General features: G+C 45.1%; 1 protein-coding gene across 1 annotated transcript in view; it reads right to left on the reverse strand.

The window, feature by feature from the left end:
• The window catches only part of LOC119969907 (transmembrane channel-like protein 2-A), a 144,983-nt gene extending 126,989 nt beyond the window's left edge, over window positions 1-17,994 (reverse strand). Inside the window, exons 1-6 of the mRNA XM_038803883.1 lie at window positions 17,796-17,994; window positions 17,533-17,700; window positions 13,579-13,641; window positions 9,582-10,047; window positions 5,440-5,586; window positions 735-825 (exon numbers count right to left, since the gene is read on the reverse strand). Of these exons, the coding sequence (XP_038659811.1) occupies window positions 735-825; window positions 5,440-5,586; window positions 9,582-10,047; window positions 13,579-13,641; window positions 17,533-17,700; window positions 17,796-17,994 (1,134 nt within the window). The remainder of the gene's footprint in view (window positions 1-734; window positions 826-5,439; window positions 5,587-9,581; window positions 10,048-13,578; window positions 13,642-17,532; window positions 17,701-17,795) is intronic.
• Between the last annotated feature and the right edge of the window lie 525 nt (window positions 17,995-18,519).

Below are 18,519 nucleotides of genomic sequence, written 5' to 3' on the forward strand. Positions count from 1 at the left end.
TGGCACGGCGATGCCGGTGACACCAGTAAGTCAGCCGGGGCCACGGGGCTTGGAGGTATCAGGCTGCCTCCACCTCTGGTGTGCATCCTGGGGACACACCTAGCTGTAGCACTAGAACACGAGAGATCAGGAAGAGTGAGGAGAACCGATGAGGTCACTATCCGTACAAGTGGGACTGGAAATCTCAGTCAAAAAGAGTGAAACCTGAGGGGTTTCCCCCCCCACCCCACCCCACCCCCTTTCACCTCCTCACTTGCGCCAGCTTCACGTTTTTGAAAAGGAGTACCAAACAATTCCTGCATGACTTCCCTCTGGGGAGTCGGGTAAATCCCGTGAGGCTGCTGCATTCACCTTCAATCTTGTTATGAGATTGAATGTAGATGAGGGTTATTGACATTCCCGCTATATTTGGGTGAGATCCAGAACTCACTATCAGCCTTTTTTAGTCCCAGCATTGTGTATACAGTGCGTATGGGTGAATGGCAAAATGGTTCACGCCTGGCAGGACTCTCAATTTTGTCCTCTTCTCTGAGCTATACAGCCAGCGCGCCCCGATCCTGGCCGACTGCAAAGCGGTCACTGAGTCGCACCCACATTCACCATTATGGGACACAACAACATCTATTACAGGTCTTTGTAGGCAAATGGTGCAGGGCATGAGCTCAAATGCTACAGGTCAGTACCTATGCACAAGGAACACAAAATAACATATAAGATGAATGTCAGATACTAACCTTCATCATCATCACTTTGTAGGCATAAAACTTTCGGCCTTTTCCCTTCCCCAGGGCACCTTCAAATTTCTCTATAAATGCTTGGGATTCCCTGATAAATGCAAGTCAAAACTGAATTAATAAGAGAGCACCTCCTGTAAGATGATTTTACAATTTCAGTATAGTAGGAATATTCAACCCTGCCCTACCTGAAATTATTAATATAATTTGATTTTATTTGCTTTCAACAACTTTCATTTGACATCATCTTCTCTCAGTTGCATTCAGAACTTGCAGTTTACATTCAGAACTGTCCATTTAGTTATCATTTTCACACACAACTATACTTGTGATGGCAAATTATAGTGTTATATCATTGCCATCAATTGCTGTCCTGCAGTGATCACAACAAAATGTGACCATATACACAGCCAATACATCCTTTAGTCCCAGCATAGTGTATACAGTGTGTATGGTCACACTCCCCCCACACCCTGACCTAACTTTTCACTCTCCATCTCTTTTCTCCCCTTCCTTCCCTTATTCCCCTCCTCAAACTCCTCTTACTCCCCTCCCCAAACACCTCTCATTTCCCTTCCCTTCATCCCACACTTCTTTCCACCCTCACCCCTTCCCCTCTACAGCATCCCTGCTTTGCCCCTACCGTCCCTACCCCTCCCCTCTTCCACTGCTCTCATTCCCACCCCTCCTTCATCTTCCTCCTCCTTCCCCACCCCTTCCATCCACTTCCCTCCTCACTCTCTCCTCCCCCTTCCTTCACCTTCTTCCCTTCCACTCTCTTTGTCCACCCCTCATCATCTTCCCCCCACACTCCCCAACTAAAGGTCTCTGTTTGCAGGACTAACATGTCAGCCAGTGGGAAAACATTTCCTTAGCCTCTGCATCCTGTGGGTCGAGTTCTAGGCGTCCGGGCTTGAGTGCTGCTTCCATGATTTCTTCGATTGTTTCCTAAGCATATTAAATTGTTGGAACCAACAATTCTACGGACACGTGCTTGTAGGATTAGAATAGCGGTTTTAATATACTTACAACAGAGCCAGCCTGTTAACCGTTGAATTTTCGGTGAACTGGCCGGCTGACCCTGTGGCACTGATCTTTATACAGCAGCTCCCGGGGGAGGCGTCCTGGGCGGAGCCAAGGGAGAAGTCCCGTACAACTCTCGAGCATTCCCAGAGCTACTCCCCCTGGAGGACAGGTAGTGCAACTGCACTTACAATATAGGCACATGTATATACAGGTTATAATCCGGTGTGAATCACATTTTCACCACAAGCTGGAAACTGGAAGTGATGTTTTCTGAGCCAGTCTCTGAAGATTTGGGTGTGGAATCTCCGTTTATGAGACTATGGCGTGTTTCTCCAGCCTTGTTACACTCTAGCTCAAGCAAAATTCAGCCGGTGAATAGCAGGAGAGGCCGAAAACAAGAAACCAACAGGTGCCAAACAGTTTGCAAATCAACCGGCCTGCTCCTGTAGGCAAAATCGTTATCTCGCCGTAGTGTGGCAAGAAACCAATTATCACCACTTGGACCCTATTTCCTTACAATTAATGAGAGCCACCACATATACAACGGCCTCCCGTCATTCAGCGGCCTTCCCAGCAAGTCGTCACATTGGCACTAATCAGTACTCCTTTTAAAAAATGTGAACCTGGTGGAAGGATTTCTGTGGGGAGCTGAGGAAGTGAGTAGCCATCTTGGCTCAAAGAGCCCGGAGGTGCTGGGTCTGCCACCCCAGTGCTCCATTGGGGGTGGGGCAACCTCGGCTCTGGATGGGGAACCCTCGGCTGGGGGTGGGAGATCCTTGGTTGGGGATGGGGGACCCTCCGGAGGGGTGAGCCACCATGGGAGAGTGGGGGGAGATACTGGAGGGGGGCAACCAGAGGGTCAACCGCACAGGGCACCAGCATGCCAACCCCTGGATCGTTCTGGGTGCAACTCCTATCCCTGCCTATCTGCCCCACTGACCACCCATAATCCCCACATACTGCTGTGTCTGGAGAGAAAGGCCAAGGGTTCGGAGGTCGCTGCGCATTGCAGAAGAAAGTGACAGAGCCATCATACTAGTTGTGTACAAAGGTGTTTATTGTGTTTTATCCTCAAAGTGCTTGGCCTTCCTTTCTCTACCATAATGTCTAGGTGTGACCCCAGGATTCACATTTGAGGTGGAGGCAGTCAGCTGCTTACCACGTCCCATGGCCTTCGATACCCTGGCGGGGGTCCTTGAGGGTCTCTTGGGCCGGAGGGCCCCGGCTCAGGAATTAGAGGGAGTGAGGGGGAAGAGTGCAGAGAGTGGAGAGAAAGAGGGTTTGAGAGCACAGAGACTGGAGGGAATGATGGGTTGAGCAAGGAGACTTGAGGGAGTGAAGCATTGTTGAGGGGCAAATTTAGAACTGTAGTTTTGTGGAGTAGGTGGTTGGAGATTTTAGAGACAGAGTTTAAAAGTAATTAACTGATGGGGATCAGGTGGTGCTCTCAAGCATGTCCTATATATCAGAACAATTTATTTGGACTAAATGACAAATTGAATAAATCATATTGGATGAGATTTTCCATGTAACCCACCGCGTGTTTCTCAGTGGCAGAGGCAGCCCACTATTTGCTGGCGATGGGATCTTATGGGCCACCATTGTCGATGGGTTTCAGTTGAATGCGACCATCACTGATGAGAAATCCACAGCGGGGCTGCATTATCGATGGGACCAGAAGATCCCACCAGCGTGAAGGGCTGGAAAGTTCCAGCCATTATCTAAGTAAGTAATTACCTTGTATTTTTCAATGGAGGCTGCTGAGCGTATTTGATAGCTTTGAGTGTGCCAGATAGCTTTGAGAGTCTCTGATTGCTTTGAGCAAGCAAGAATAGCTTTCAGTGCAATGATACCTTTGAGCGTGCTATCAAATTTTATATCAAATTCAATCCAAATGAGAAGTATTAATGTCAAATTGTAATTGAGAGCATTGAGTACTTATGAACGGAAAAATAAAGCCAAAATATATAGGTAGGGTGACATTCTACAGGGATTCTCTTGATTTCCCACCATAACCTTTTGAACCAGATTTGTCCAAACAAGGTGAGAAGGCCAAGTTGGTCAATTTCCCGAATTGGCTAAACCAGCTCCTTCAAAATTCATTTTTAAATGTTGCCCTGATCTCTCGACCCCCCAACCCACCCCCTCCCCCACCCCCCCATTGCGGCCCTTGGATCACCCAATGCCCACCTGTTGGGGTACTCTCAAGCACCCTGCACCCTACCTCATATAGGCAAGGCACCCCGGGCTCATTCCCCGGCACGGACAAAATGCTATCTGGGCACCTTGACACTCTGAGACTGGCACCCTGACAGTGCCTTATCAGCCTGGCAGTGCCACGTGGGCACCCTGGCAGTGCCAAGGTGGGCCACCCAAGTGACATCCTGCCCAGATACCAATCACCCGGGACCCAAGGACCCATTCTCTGTACACAATAAAAAAATGTTTAAGCCTTGTACTTTTCTTGAATTTTCCACATGTCTAGGGAGCTTATAGTTTCCCATTGCTTTCTTCACGGCAACATCCTTTGTCAATCAGAGTCGATGTGTCAAAAAAATCAGCAACCTTTCTCCTGTAGTTTAAATTATCATGATCGCTTGGAATTTGGCATTCTAGAAGTTAAATCACTTGAGATCATGGCAATTAAACAAACAATTCAGCCCTTCCTCCATAAAATCATAGTTCCTGCACATTCAGCAGGGTGACAATACTTTTTTGAAAATTATCTTTGTCACATTGCACAAATATTAGTACACAAAATAATCATGTTTGTATGAAATACAAATCTGTTATTTTAATTCATGCACAAACCTGTAAAAAAACAGGGTTCATTTTGCAGTTGGTATAAAATAGTAGGCAAAGGAATTTTGCACACACTGATCAAGGGTGGCACGGTAGCACAGTGGTTAGAATCATGAAATTTACAGTGCAGAAGGAAGCCATTAAGCCCATCGGATCTGCACCGGCTCTTTGGAAAGAGCACCCCACTCATGCCCATGCTTCCACCCCAGCCCCATATCCCAGTAACCCCACCTAACCTTTTTGGACACTGAGGGCAATTTATCATGGCCAATCCACCTAACCTGCACACCTTTGGATTGTGGGAGGAAACCGGAGCACCCGGAGGAAACCCACGCAGACATGGGGAGAACCTGCAGACTCTGCACAGACAGTGACCCAAACCGGGAATAGAACCCGGGACCCTGGAGCTGTGAAGCAACTGTGCTGACCACTGTTTTACCATGCCACCCGAGCACTGTTACTTCACAACCCCAGGGTCCCAGGTTCGATTCTCGGCTTGGGTCACTGTCAGTGAGGAGTCTGGACGTTCTCCCTGTTCTGCGTGGGTATCCTCCAGGTGCTCTGGCTTCTTCCCACAAGTCCCAAATGACGTGCTTTAGGTGAATTGGACATTCTGAATTCTCCCTCTGTGTACCCGAACAGGCACTGGAATGTGACGACTAGGGGCTTTTCACAGTAACTTCATTGCAGTGTTAATGTAAGCCTGATGCAATGGTCTGGTTAAACAGAAAGTTGAATTAGAGATCATAATGATGGAACTGATTTTGTCTTGCCTTGCATTTTTTAAATGAACATGGATTGTAGGATCTCAAATTCTTTAAAGGGTAGATTATTAGAGAACACCTGAAAGATTATGCAGAAATGACAAATCACTTACTTTAATGTCACAAGTTTTCTTTTCATACGCCAGGCTTTGTTCCTTAGGATTGCTACTAGCTTTTTCCTTTCTTCCACTTCTTCCAAAACCTTGGCAAGTTCACCCTCTGACAAAGAATCGTCACTGTTTGATGAATCTGATGATGAGCTGCAACAAAATAAAAGAGAAAAAAAAATGTACCAGTTGTAAGAAACTCACAACCTGAATGCAGCTCAGGCCAATTATCGGGGTAGGGTTTCATCAGGTTTTCAACAGGGGCTGGTTTAGCACAGGGCTAAATCGCTGGCTTTGAAAGCAGACCAAGGCAGGCCAGCCTCACCAAACAGGTGCCAGAATGTAGCAACCAGGGGCATTTCACAGTAACTTCATTTGAAGTCTACTTGTGACAATGAGCGATTTTCATTTCATTTCTTTACCATCTGACTGTCAAGTATCGCCCAGGTGGACCACAGAAAGGAAACTCTGACTGAAAGGTTATGATGCTTCTTAAAGAACCAGCTGAATTATCTTTCCATTCATTTCAATAAATCAGAAACTGGCACTGGAGGGTGTGCAGAGGAGATTCACTAGGTTAATCCCAGAGCTGAAGGGGTTGGATTATGAGGAGAGGTTGAGTAGACTGGGACTGTACTCGTTGGAATTTAGAAGGATGAGGAGGGGATCTTATACAAACATTTAAAATTATGAAGGGAATAGATAGGATAGATGCGGGCAGGTTGTTTCCACTGGCGGGTGAAAGCAGAACTAGGGGACATAGCCTCAAAATAAGGGGAAGTAGATTTAGGACTGAGTTTAGGAGGAACTTCTTCACTCAAAGGGTTGCGAATCGATGGAATTCCTTGCCCAGTGAAGCAGTTGAGGCTCCTTCATTACATGTTTTTAAGGTAAAGATAGATAGTTTTTTGAAGAATAAAGGGATTAAGGGTTATGGTGTTCGGGCCGGAAAGTGGAGCTGAGTCCACAAAAGATCAGCCATGATCTCATTGAATGGCGGAGCAGGCTCGAGGGGCCAGATGGCCTACTCCTGCTCCTAGTTCTTATGTTCTTATGTTCTTATAAACCACTGTGGACACACTCATAAAATAACTAAAGGTTTGATTAAATAAATGTACGAATTTGATATAATGTTAGCTGAAAATAATGCATCTGGGCTTTATATAGATTATTGCCAAAATAACATGACACAAAGTTTTATTTAGTGATAAATTAAATATTTCAACATTGGTTAGGTTGTAATGTATATTACTATTAATACAGAGAATTGTCCAGCTTTCTAGCATCAGGCAAAATAAGCTAATTTCACCATTCATTAACTTTCTACAAAACAAGAACTTATATAGTCAAGTCAGAAAACAATAAACAATGCAAACTAAATCCATGAAAAACTGAGAGCAATATTACATCAATGCTGTACCGCTGGTAGCAGCCCATAATATAAATGAGGTGGCACTCATGCCTCTGCAAACCCATGGAAGTGATTTTTCTACTTTGTTGCTGTGGGGTAACAACCAGCTAGTGACAAATAGAAATGGGTACTGCCAAACATGTTGAATGCTGAGGCCAACTACTTTCTCATGGAAGGCAAGCTAGACTCTCAACCCACTTATATAAGACAGTATTATAGGATTGCTTTCCTAGCTGCACCAAGCTAGGAAAAGATCAATGCATGGAAAATAAATGTCACAAATGAGATCTTTTAAAGACGGGCCATACAGTGTCCACCTTAACTCAGTGAATAAACATCATTCCAGAAATTTGAACACATGATCCTGGTTGATGGATCAGTGGATGGGCTGCACTTTCAGAAGAGCTGTCTTCCACGAGACATTGAACTGAGGTCCTGACTGTCTTTTCAAATGGATGTAAAAGTTCCTATGAGGCGACTTGAAGAAGAGCAGGGTGTTCTCCTGAGATCTCTCCAATTTTATTCCTCAACCAAAGTATCTAAAAAATGGCAATTATATCGTTGCTGTTTATAGGAGCTTGTTATGTGAAAATTGTCTCCTGTTTCCCTACATAAGAACAGTGAAATACATTTCATAATTACCCCATTTGATGTAAACTGCTTTGTGATGCTCCGAGATCGTAAAGATGCTATATAATTGCAATTATTTACTCTTTCTTTGAATTAAACTATTTAAACCAAATAGTTCTGCTCAAGTGGCCTATCTTGATTCAAAAATGCTTTGGAATGTTGTCCAGTTCAGATGAATAATGTGTTTTGCAAACAAATATTCTTCATTGATTAAACCTTTACTGCATATTATGGATATCAGAAATAAAAAGTAGGAAATAATGGAACCTCACCCTACTTCTGTCCACATTTGAAAAGCAAAAGATGTCTAATATTCTGGGTAAAGATCGTTAATCAGATTACAAAATGTTAATGAAAAGTCACACCCAAAAGAGCAGCTACTGACTGACATTGGGCAGAATTATACTATTTTGAGACTAAGTCCGGGATTCTCTGGGGCAGCCTTCTAACCTTGGGATTTGTGCTGGCACACTGAATCCTTCATCGAGCAAAAATTGGGATTCGCATCGGTCCTCAGATCTGGCACAAGTCTCCAGGTTTCCCACCCCATGCTGGTGGGAACATGCAAAGTGATCATCGGCATTCATTTGAACGCCATTATCTGGTTGGAAGATAATTCAAGTGTTGCCTGTGTGCCTCCCACCACCCCACCCCCCACAAGACAGGGGTCACGTGGGCGTGATTTGGCGCAAGTATTTAAAAATTGGTTCCTGCAGCTTGCAGTCAAGGAGTGGCAAGGGGGATGAGTATCCTCCCTACAAATGCCTCCAGGGTGTCAAGAAGGGTCCTTCATGGGAGGTTGGGGTCAGAGGGTCTTGGGCTTGGCTGGAGGGACTCAGGTAAGGGGTCTTTCCTGGGGTGGGAGTCGTTTAGTTGCTCATCCCATCTGTAGCCTTGAAACCCTTTAAACAGTTATTTAGTATCTAAAAATTAAGGTTCTCCCATAATAAAGTGAAGGTCCCTAACCCCTTTAAACAATCTGTCAGCATGCCAAGTGCAAAGATCTGTGAGATGAAGGTAAAGGTAATCTCTTTAAAGTGGTGGAAACTTTTGAAATGGTTCTCCCACTGTCAATTTCATTGCCCGTTAGATTATTGAAGACTGCTTGTATGACTAGAAGGTTAAAAGCTGTGAACTGCATTGTTCACATTCAATTTCACACACGATCACCTCCTAAAAGCTTTTTGATTGACAGGTCGAGGCACTTTCAAAGAAGGGGTTATGATTATTTATTTATATAGCTCTGCAGAGATCAATTAACCCAGTGGATCAGGTGGTTTTCTAACCATAGTTTTGTTTTATGAGTCTGCCTCTTTGTTCTCCAATGCTTCCCAGTAAGAACAGATACATTTTAAGTGCTAGAAAAATTGTCATCCTATCTTAATGATTTAAAAATCAATTTCTGTCCCCAAAGGGTGCCTTTCCCTAAAAATACACCACTTTTGGACCACGTTAACATGTGTGCAGGACGTAAGTGAGTCAGGGGATCTATTCTTTGCTGTCTTCGATGTTGGAAATCTCCTGCACTTTGTTCATTATTACCAAATTGAGCACTAATACAAAGCGTGAAATATGATAACTAGTTCTCCTTCCTTCTTGCTTTCCCCATTCCCTTCACCAAAGTTAGAATATACTATCTATGATAGCCAGAATGGAGAGGGAATGATTATCGTCCCCGTGGCCCTTGCGGAGTATGAGTTCCCCCGTTAGGGGTGGGGAATCTGTATAAAATGTCGGCCAGTAAGCCAGCGACCAGTGAGGAATCCGGGAGGGATCTGTCGGGCTGTGAATATATTGTGTTGTAAATAAAACTTTGTTTCTTTATTTTATTCAGTGTGGACTCCCCATGTCCTTATTAAACTATCTTTCTAGTTTGATTGTCTTTCAATTTAATTCTCAGTTATGTCCCATACAAAGTGTGATGGGATATTTCATCAAAGCAATACCCTTCTGTCAGTATACAGAACAAAACTATATTCATCCCTGTGCCTTTAGAAATATATCAAGACGGTTAGCATTCACCTCTCTGTCTTACATTACGCTGATGCTTTTGTATTAAAACAATATCTACTACAATGACCATGCACAGGAAAGAGAAACCAAATACCTGGAGGATTTTCCTTTCTTCTTCTTCTTATCCTTCCCATTACCCATTTCACCCTTCTTGTTACCTTTATTGTTTGCTTGTTTCTGCTTTTTATTTTCTTCATCCTTCAGTTTTTTGTTCGTATTGGCTCTATTATTTCTATTATTACTATGCACTGGTTTCTTTGTCCTTTTCTTATTTTCTCCTAGTTCACTGTCATCATCACTTTCCTCTACTTCATGATTCTTTTTGTTTTTTGTCCTTGAATTTTTAGCTGTTTCTTTGTTTTCTTCTTCGCTTTCATCATCTTCATTGTCCGTGTTGTTCTTTCTGATCCCATTCTGAACCCGCGGTCTCCTCCGGTTGTTTCTTTGTTTGAGTTTAACATCTTCTTCCGAGCTATCCTCTTCATCCTTAGATGCTTTAGGTGGTTTATGAGTATGTTGTTGCTTTCTACACGTCACTGGTTGTTTCACAACTTCTTCCTCTGCATTGTCAGAAAAATTACATTAAAATCAGAAAGATTGAAACTCCTCTCATGACTGAAATGGCAGAGTAGCCGAGCAAGACAGACCAGAAAGTTCCAGGTTTTGCGCTACAATAACAAGTTTCAATCAAGGTGGCAGATTGGTTGTTTTAACTGGCCTCAGATCCACGAGGATAAAGTACGGAAAATTAACCAGGGTTCCCTCTTCTGATCACAATCCAGCTTTTTCTGCTCGGACTTGTGATCAGGTAAATGTCAGGAAAGGACTATATTAGACTTCACTGTTATGTGGTCCATTGTAAAACACATCAGTGTCCATTCTTACTGATGAGGTAAAGTTTCTTGGACGAGGTACCCAATCACTTGAGACCCAAACCCCAACATGATCCACATTTTCGGGAGAGAGGGAAATCATTGAAAGGGGAAAATAATGGCCAGAAAAAAACAAAAGAAGCAGTTATGATGAACATTCAGTATACGGGTTGCAGAATATCAGTTGTGCTTCATTATTAAAGAATACAAAAAATGATATTACACCATATTTTACTGTAACTATAATGTAAATGAAAAATCAAAACCTCTTTTTATGTTTCATATGCAAAGCATAGTTCAAGTAAACTGAAACAAAAAGAAAAAATACTGGACAATCTCAGCAGGCCTGACAGCATCTGTGGAGAGAGAAGGGAGCTAATGTTTCGAGTCTGGTTTGACAAAGAGGCATCCAGAGTAATCCAAGTAAAGATGATGGATTTGAATAAAGTTTTTTTAGCTAATTTATTTGGGACCAATAATTTTGGATACCTTTGAACTGTAATGTGCAAATTGCTTATTTTAGTTGTTTATCTGAATGAACATACATTTACCACAAAAACATATTGGCCCAGATCTTCCACCCTCTGGATGATGGTACCCCATAAGACACACTAGGGTAATCCCCATGCAGATTGCCATCTTGCCTGCCCCAGGACACGTGTGGCCCGTGGGTGCTGCCATATTACCCACCTTAGGTCCCTTGCCCGTCAAGCACCTCATCAGGAAGCTCATCATGTTGCCTTCATGTTTAATAACACACAGCGGGGCAAGATCAAAAATGATAAAATCTTGAAGTGGAGGATCGAGCTCTCCACCTACAATTACGAGATTTTGTATCGCCCCGGTAAGCTCAACGAGCCACCCCATGCCCTATCCCGAGGTACATGTGCCAGCGCACAAGTGGACCGACTCCGGACCCAGCACGACAATCTCTGTCACCCAGGAGTCACCCGTTTTTACCACTTCATTAAGGCCCGCAACCTGCCCTACTCCATTGAGGAAGTCAGGGCTATCACCAGAGACTGCCAGTTCTGCACAGATTATAAACCGCACTTCTACTGGCCAGACCGTGCGCGCCTGGTGAAGGCCTCCCGCCCCTTTGAAAGCCTCAGCATGGACTTCAAAGGGCCCTTCCCCTCCACCGACCGAAACACGTACTTCCTCAGTGTGGTCGACGAATATTCCCGATTCCCCTTTGCCATCCCATCCCATGATATGACGTCTGCCACCGTCATCAAAGCCCTCAACACCATCTTCTCTCTGTTCGGTTTGCTCGCCTACGTCCACAGCGACCGGGGATCCTCATTTATGAGCAATGAGCTGGGCCAGTTTCTGCTCAATAGGGGCATTGCCTCGAGCAGGATGACCAGCTACATCCCCAGGGGCAATGGGCAGGTGGAGCGGGAGAATTGGACGCACTTCACTCCATTCGGTCGTTCCTGTACACCGCGACTAATGAAACCCCCCCATGAACGTCTCTTTGCCTTCCCCAGGAAGTCCACCTCCGGGGTTTCGCTCCCAATGTGGCTGGCAGCTCCAGGACCCGTTCGCCTCCGTAAATACGTGCGACTCCACAAGGCGGACCTGTTGGTTGAGACGGTACAGCTACTCCACGCCAACCCGAAGTACGCTTACGTAGCGTACCCCGATGGCCGCCAAGACACAGTCTCCCTCAGGGACCTGGCACCAGCTGGTTCCCCACACACCCCCACTCTGCCCCGGCGCCACCCTCCCTTCCCCCGACGCACCCCACCGCAGCCCCCACTCCAGGACAATCTGTTCTCCCCTTACTCCCACCCGGGGATGAAGAGGATTTCGACACACTCCCGGAGTCACCGAAGACCAAGCCAACGCCTGAGTCGCCACCAGCACTGCGGCGCTCCTGATGACAGATCAAGGCACTGGACAGTCTAAATTTGTAATCTTCTCTGTAAATCTTAAAAGCAATCTATGTGTATATAGTTCTCCACCGCCCCTGCTGGACTCATTTTTAACAGGGGTGAATGTGGTAGTCACCACTGATGTATTATACTGTATATATGGTTTAACGGTAAGGCCCCTGTACTATAGGTACGGGGCTAGATCCCTGCCTGCTGGCTTCGCCCTGTAGGTGGAGTATAAGTGTGTGTGCCCTCTGTACAGCAGCCATTTTTTCAGCTGCTGTAGGAGGCCACACATCTCTGTGTAATAAAGCCTCAATTACATTCTACTCTCGTCTTGTCGTAATTGATAGTGCATCACCCAGGAAGCATCAGAAGGAGTAAAACCAATTCTACCACATAGGTGACTGCAGTACTGAACTCTCCCTCTCATCCATCCCCGACCCCACCTCTATGGCACACGCACACACACACACCAACAGGACCCTCTGACCACCCTGTCATCCCCAACTACTCTCCCAATGTCCCAAACTTCTCAACTTCTCCCCGATGTCCCAATGACCATCAAAACCTTCCAACTACCCGCCCAACTAGCCCCCACTTCCCATTCAACATGCAAAAGCACTGACACTAAGCCAAGGCTTATTAGGATTAATGGGATTCACTATTTGAGGGGGAGGTGATGGTGTGGTGGTATTGTCACTGGACTGGTGATCCAGCAACCCAGGATAATACAGTAGCAGCTGAGTGTCCATCTACAAGATTCACTGCAGGAACTCATCAAGGCACCTTAGGCAGCACCTTCCAAACCCACTACCACCCAGGACAGGATTCACCTGAGGAAAGAGCAGTGCTCCGAAAGCTAGTGATTTGAAACAAACCTGTTGGACTTTAATCTGGTGTTGTAAGACTTCTTACTGTGCTCACCCAGGACAAGAGCAGCAGATACATTGAAGCACCACAACCTGGAAGTAACCCTCCAAGTCACTCACCATCCTCACTTGGAAATATATCACTGTTCCCTCACTGCTGCTGGGTCAAAATCCTGGAATTCCCTCTCTAACAGCACAGTGGGTATACCTATATCACATGGACTGCAGTGGTTCAAGAAAGCAACTCCCACCACCTTCTCAAGGACAATTATGAAATGGGTAACAAATACTGGCCTGGCCAGCAAAGCCCACATTGCATAAAAATGAATAAATATAAATGTTTAAAATGTTTGAGAAAAGATATGTTTCAGAATACTATTGTTAGATAGAATAATTTTACATGATTAAAATGCCTTTTGTTGATAAACCAATGACATTTATTAAAAGACGTAATTATGTTTACTTACCACTGTCATCATCATCTTCTTCCTCTGTCTCAGTTGGTTCATCAGCATCTATCTCAATTCCAACTGCAAATGACAATTTGAAATTATTCGGATATGCTTTTCTGTTGATTTGTTGCTTTGATTATTATTCAAAGCCATAAAGTAACTAGAATTTTCTCTATTTTTTTTTTTAAGAAACATTTTATTGAGGTATTTTTTGGTTTTACAGCGACAACAAAATAAATGGTATACATGAATCTATAAACATAGTGCAAAAGCCATCTTCCTCCCTTACAGGTCCCACCTGTTTTAACCCCCTACTCTAAGCTAAACTAACCCCCCCCCCCCCCGCTGCCGCCGCACCCCCTTCTGCTGACGATTAATTTTCCGCAAAGAACTCGACGAAGAACCCTAACATTGACCCTCTCAAGGCGAACTTGATTTTCTCCAAACAGAGAAAGCTAGCTGATGAACCATCAATCGAATGTGAGACGAGTTGCTGTACAAAAGTTAGGCTTTAATAAGCTAGAAGTTAGCCCTGCGGTCGACTACAGTAAATGGACGACCGCTGGGAGTTCTGGGTATTTATACCTTGCTCTGGAGGCGGGGTTAACTCAGCCTCTCGACCAATCGGGGAGCCGTCACATGACTGGTCTCAACCAATCGGTCGAGGGGCACATGACCGACCAGGGCCAATGGTAAGCCAGTGTTCTGCACCAATGGCAGACAGCTATGCAAATCATACCACCACACTAGCCATGTCCGATAGCCAGGTCTCTGACTTCTGTTGCTATGAGTCCCTCCAAGCTAATAGTATCCGTCTCCGGGCTACCAGGGAAGCAAAGGCCAGAACGTCTGCCTCTTTCTCCTCCTGGATTCCCGGATCTTCCGACACCCTGAAAATCGCCACCTCTAGACTCGGTGCTACCCTTGTTTTTAACACCGTGAACATGACATCTGCAACCCCCTGCCAGAATTCCCGAAGGTTTGGGCATGTCCAGTATATGTGGACATGATTCGCTGGCCCCCCCTCACACTTTGCACACCTATCTTCTACCCCAAAGAACCTGCTCATACGGGCCACTGTCATGTGAGCCTGGTGAACGACTTTGAATTGTATCAGGCTGAGCCTGGCACATGTTGTGGACTCAATGATTCTTCTCAACGCGTCTGACAATAGACCATCCTCTATCTCTCCTCCCAACTCCTCTTCCCACTTGCACTTTAGCTCCCCAGTCTACGTCTCATCTGACCCCATAAGTTCCTTGAAATTCTGCTCTATTATTAACGTATTACGACCAAGTAAAACCTAACTCAACTTTGACACACGTGAATCTGGAATTTGTATTTCTTTGTAGCACCCAGTGCAGCCACAGGTGTAAACCTATGTATCAACCTATGTGTCTAGGTGTAAACATCACCAACAATCTGTCCTGGTCCACCCTCGTTGACACTATGACCAAGAAATCACAACAGAGCCTATCCTTCCTCAGGAAATTAAGGAAATTCGGCATGTCCACAATGACTCTCACCAATTTCTATAGATGCACCATAGAAAGCATCCTATTTGGCTGCATCACAGCTTGGTATGGCAACTGCTCGGCCCAAGACCGTCAGAAACTATAATGAGTCATGATCACAGCCCAGTCTATCACACAAGCTCGCCTCCCATCCATTGACACTGTAAACATCTCCTGCTGCCTTGGGAAAACGGACAGCATAATCAAAGACTCCACCCACCCGGGTTATTCTCTGTTCCAACCTCTTCCATCAGGCAGAAGGTATAAAAGTTTGATAACACCCACCAATAGATTCAGAAACAGCTTCTTCCCTGCTCTTAGCAGAATCCTGAATGACCCTCTTAAAGACCGATCTCTCCACGCATCTTCTCTACTGAGTGGCACTACCCGCCATACGCTTCATCCGATGTCTATGTTTATGTATTGACATTGTGTATTTATCACATGTTCAATGCAATACTAATAATAATCTATTAGTATTACAAGTATGCAATGAAGTTACTGTGGAGCAATCTGCCTGGACTGTAAGTTTTTTTTTGCAATGGCCTCACTATTCCTAATGTTACTATCACTGAAAAGGCAATCTCTTATCATTTTCCTTGAACATTGTCCACCCATATCTCCATTCCCCTTCCCAACCCCACTTCTGAGTGTTTTGTTCTCTGTCTTGCTTTACCTCGGTGGCTTGGATGCGTTGTGTTGAACAAAGAACAACAAGCTTTGTTAACTAACAAAACTAATTTATTAACACTGCTAAATAAGATTTGTAAATATTCCTAAAGTATAAGGATACTAAATTAAACTATGCTATCTCTAACTGCAGAATTCTACACGATGCAACTAATCTATCTCATCCTGAAGCACCTTGAGCTGGATTCTCTGTTTTTGGGACTAAGTCCCCACACCAACGGGAAAACTGGTCTTTTATGCCAGGATAATTGACGTCAAAAGGCCACAGATTCCCATTTTGCTGGGGGCTAGCTGGGAGCTGTCGTGGAGCTCGCAGCTCTACCTGCCGCTACGGCTCCCAGCACTTCCAGGTCAGAGGCCGCACATGCACAAGGCAGCAGCCTGCAGTGGCTGCGCCATGCTCCATGACGGACTCAGCCCGCTGATTTGGATGGGCAAAGTAGTGCCCCACATAGACCTCTCACACTCCCGGGACCGCCAGCCTACATTGCCCCCAGCCTCCAATGACGCCCCCACCCTACCCTCCGATCAGTCCTCTCCTGACTGTGGCAGCTCCAGACTGAGTCTGCAGCCGCCACGCGAGGATCCCGAATGTTGAGACCACACGAGTTCCACGCCTTCAGGAATTCGGCCAGTTGGGAATGGAGCATCACGGGGCGGGACTCAGGCACTGACCTGAGGCGGTGGATACTTGGCGCAGCATACTCCACGAGTACGCCGATTTTCGGGGGGCAGAGAATTTTAAAAACGGTGCGGCTCCTGAGTTTGGCGCCAAAACAGATTCTCCTCCCCGTCACCGAACGTGATTTCAGCGACGGGAGGCAGAGAATCCCAGGAGTCACATGAGATTTATATGACTGCTCCTTATCTCCATCTGGTGGTGAGAAGTATTAACATCAAATTGTTGACCCTTTGTATTTCTTGCAATATACATATTGCTAATTCCCCTTTTTTAAAGCTGTGTGTACATCATTACAAACATATATACATGGTAAGCAATGTATGCTCTGTACATGTAAATTAATATTGTTACATGTTAACAATTTTTAAACATTTTTTACCATCCACAAATTGAACACAGAATGCAGAAGGAGGCCATTCGGCCCATCGAGTCGGCACCAACCCACTTAAGCCCACACTTCCCCCCCCCGATCCCCGTAACCCAATAACCCCTCCTAACCTTTTTGGTCACTAAGGGCAATTTATCATGGCCAATCCACCTAACCTGCACATTGTTGGACTGTGGGAGGAAACCGGAGCACCCGGAGGAAACCCACACAGGCACGGGGGGAATGTGCAGACTCCACACAAACAGTGACCCAGCGGGGAATTGAACCTGGGATCCTGGTGCTGTGAAGCCACAGTGTTATCCACTTGTGCTACCATGCTGCCCATTTGAGTCTGTACTCAGTATTCACTATAGTAATGTGGTACATAACCAATCAGTCATCAGTTCAATTGATCAGGTTTTCGACTGATGTCACTGTTGAACACCTTTGTTGTCTGACGTGGTCTTTTTTCTGTGCTTGTGGTGTTGATGTCTTGTCTCCTTTGCCCCAAAACAGTTTGATTTCTGGTCTTGGAGCATGTACCAACTCTTCCAATTTGTTGGAATGATGCTTTTTTCTGAACAATGTCTTGCAGTCCCTTGCTTGTTTACTATCTGGATTGCTTTCCGCGCTGCATGGTTACTGCAAGTTCCAACACTTTGTTGTCATTGAATTGCAATGCGCAGGTTAGTTGTTCTTTGGTTTCAAAGTCGTACGTTTGTACAAGTTCTGTTGCTCTGCAGTTACTCTTTGTGTTCTCAAGATCAGTCCCCTCGGCTCATCTGATTCACCTTTGAGGTTTTTAATATCAGTTTCCTTTGGCTTATCTGATGTATCTTTGATAGTCTTGTGCTTCTCATTTGGAGTAAACGTCTCGTCGCTGTCTTCATTTTTATGTTGGCTGTTCACAATTGATGTGCTCTTAACTGGTCTGTTGCCCTCTCATTGTCAGCCTCTGCACAGTCCAGCTGAGAACTACTAGTCTCGCCGTTGACCTGCACAGCTTGTATGCTACTTGTGTTCACCTCGTCACTACTTACAAATAAAGTAAATAGACCCTCATAGTCTTCCTCTTCTAGCTCATCGTATGATTCTTCACGGATATCCGATGTTGCGCCAGCGTGCAATTCTATCTGGTTATCGATTCCGCCAATCTTTTTTTGAATTGTCCCAATCATCCAGATTTTGAACAATTGTGATTAGTTTTATTTTTTAAGCTTCGGAAATTTCCTGTGGAACTTTGTCTACACTTTCAATTGTGTTAATACAGAACAAATCATCAAATCCAAATATATCTTCCAAATCTAATTCATGTTCTCCAGTGTCGGATTTATCCTCTTTATTTTTAGATTTGGTGAAATTAACCTCTTGTTTTATGCTGCAAACTTCTTGTACAGCTATCTGCTTTAATTTCATCCCTGTTCTGCACTACAAGGCAAAACGTTTTGATCCGCTGCACTTCGCACATTTTCTTCTGAATATTCACGTCAGTGACATTTCCAAAAGGTCTACAAAAGCATGAACCTGGTGGCTTCACCTCCGAGGTGGATATCGGAGGTGGCCGCTCAGACAGTCATGATTCCGCAGGTTCCTCACTGCTCAGGTGCACTGGAGAGGACATGGGGGACACAGATAAGTTCAACTCGGGGCCGGGACAGGAGGTCTGTTACTCATTCCGAGGGAGGGGTTAGTAGAAGGCCTTA

Source organism: Scyliorhinus canicula, chromosome 8, assembly GCF_902713615.1.
Source record: "Scyliorhinus canicula chromosome 8, sScyCan1.1, whole genome shotgun sequence".
In the NCBI taxonomy this organism is placed as follows: domain Eukaryota; kingdom Metazoa; phylum Chordata; class Chondrichthyes; order Carcharhiniformes; family Scyliorhinidae; genus Scyliorhinus; species Scyliorhinus canicula.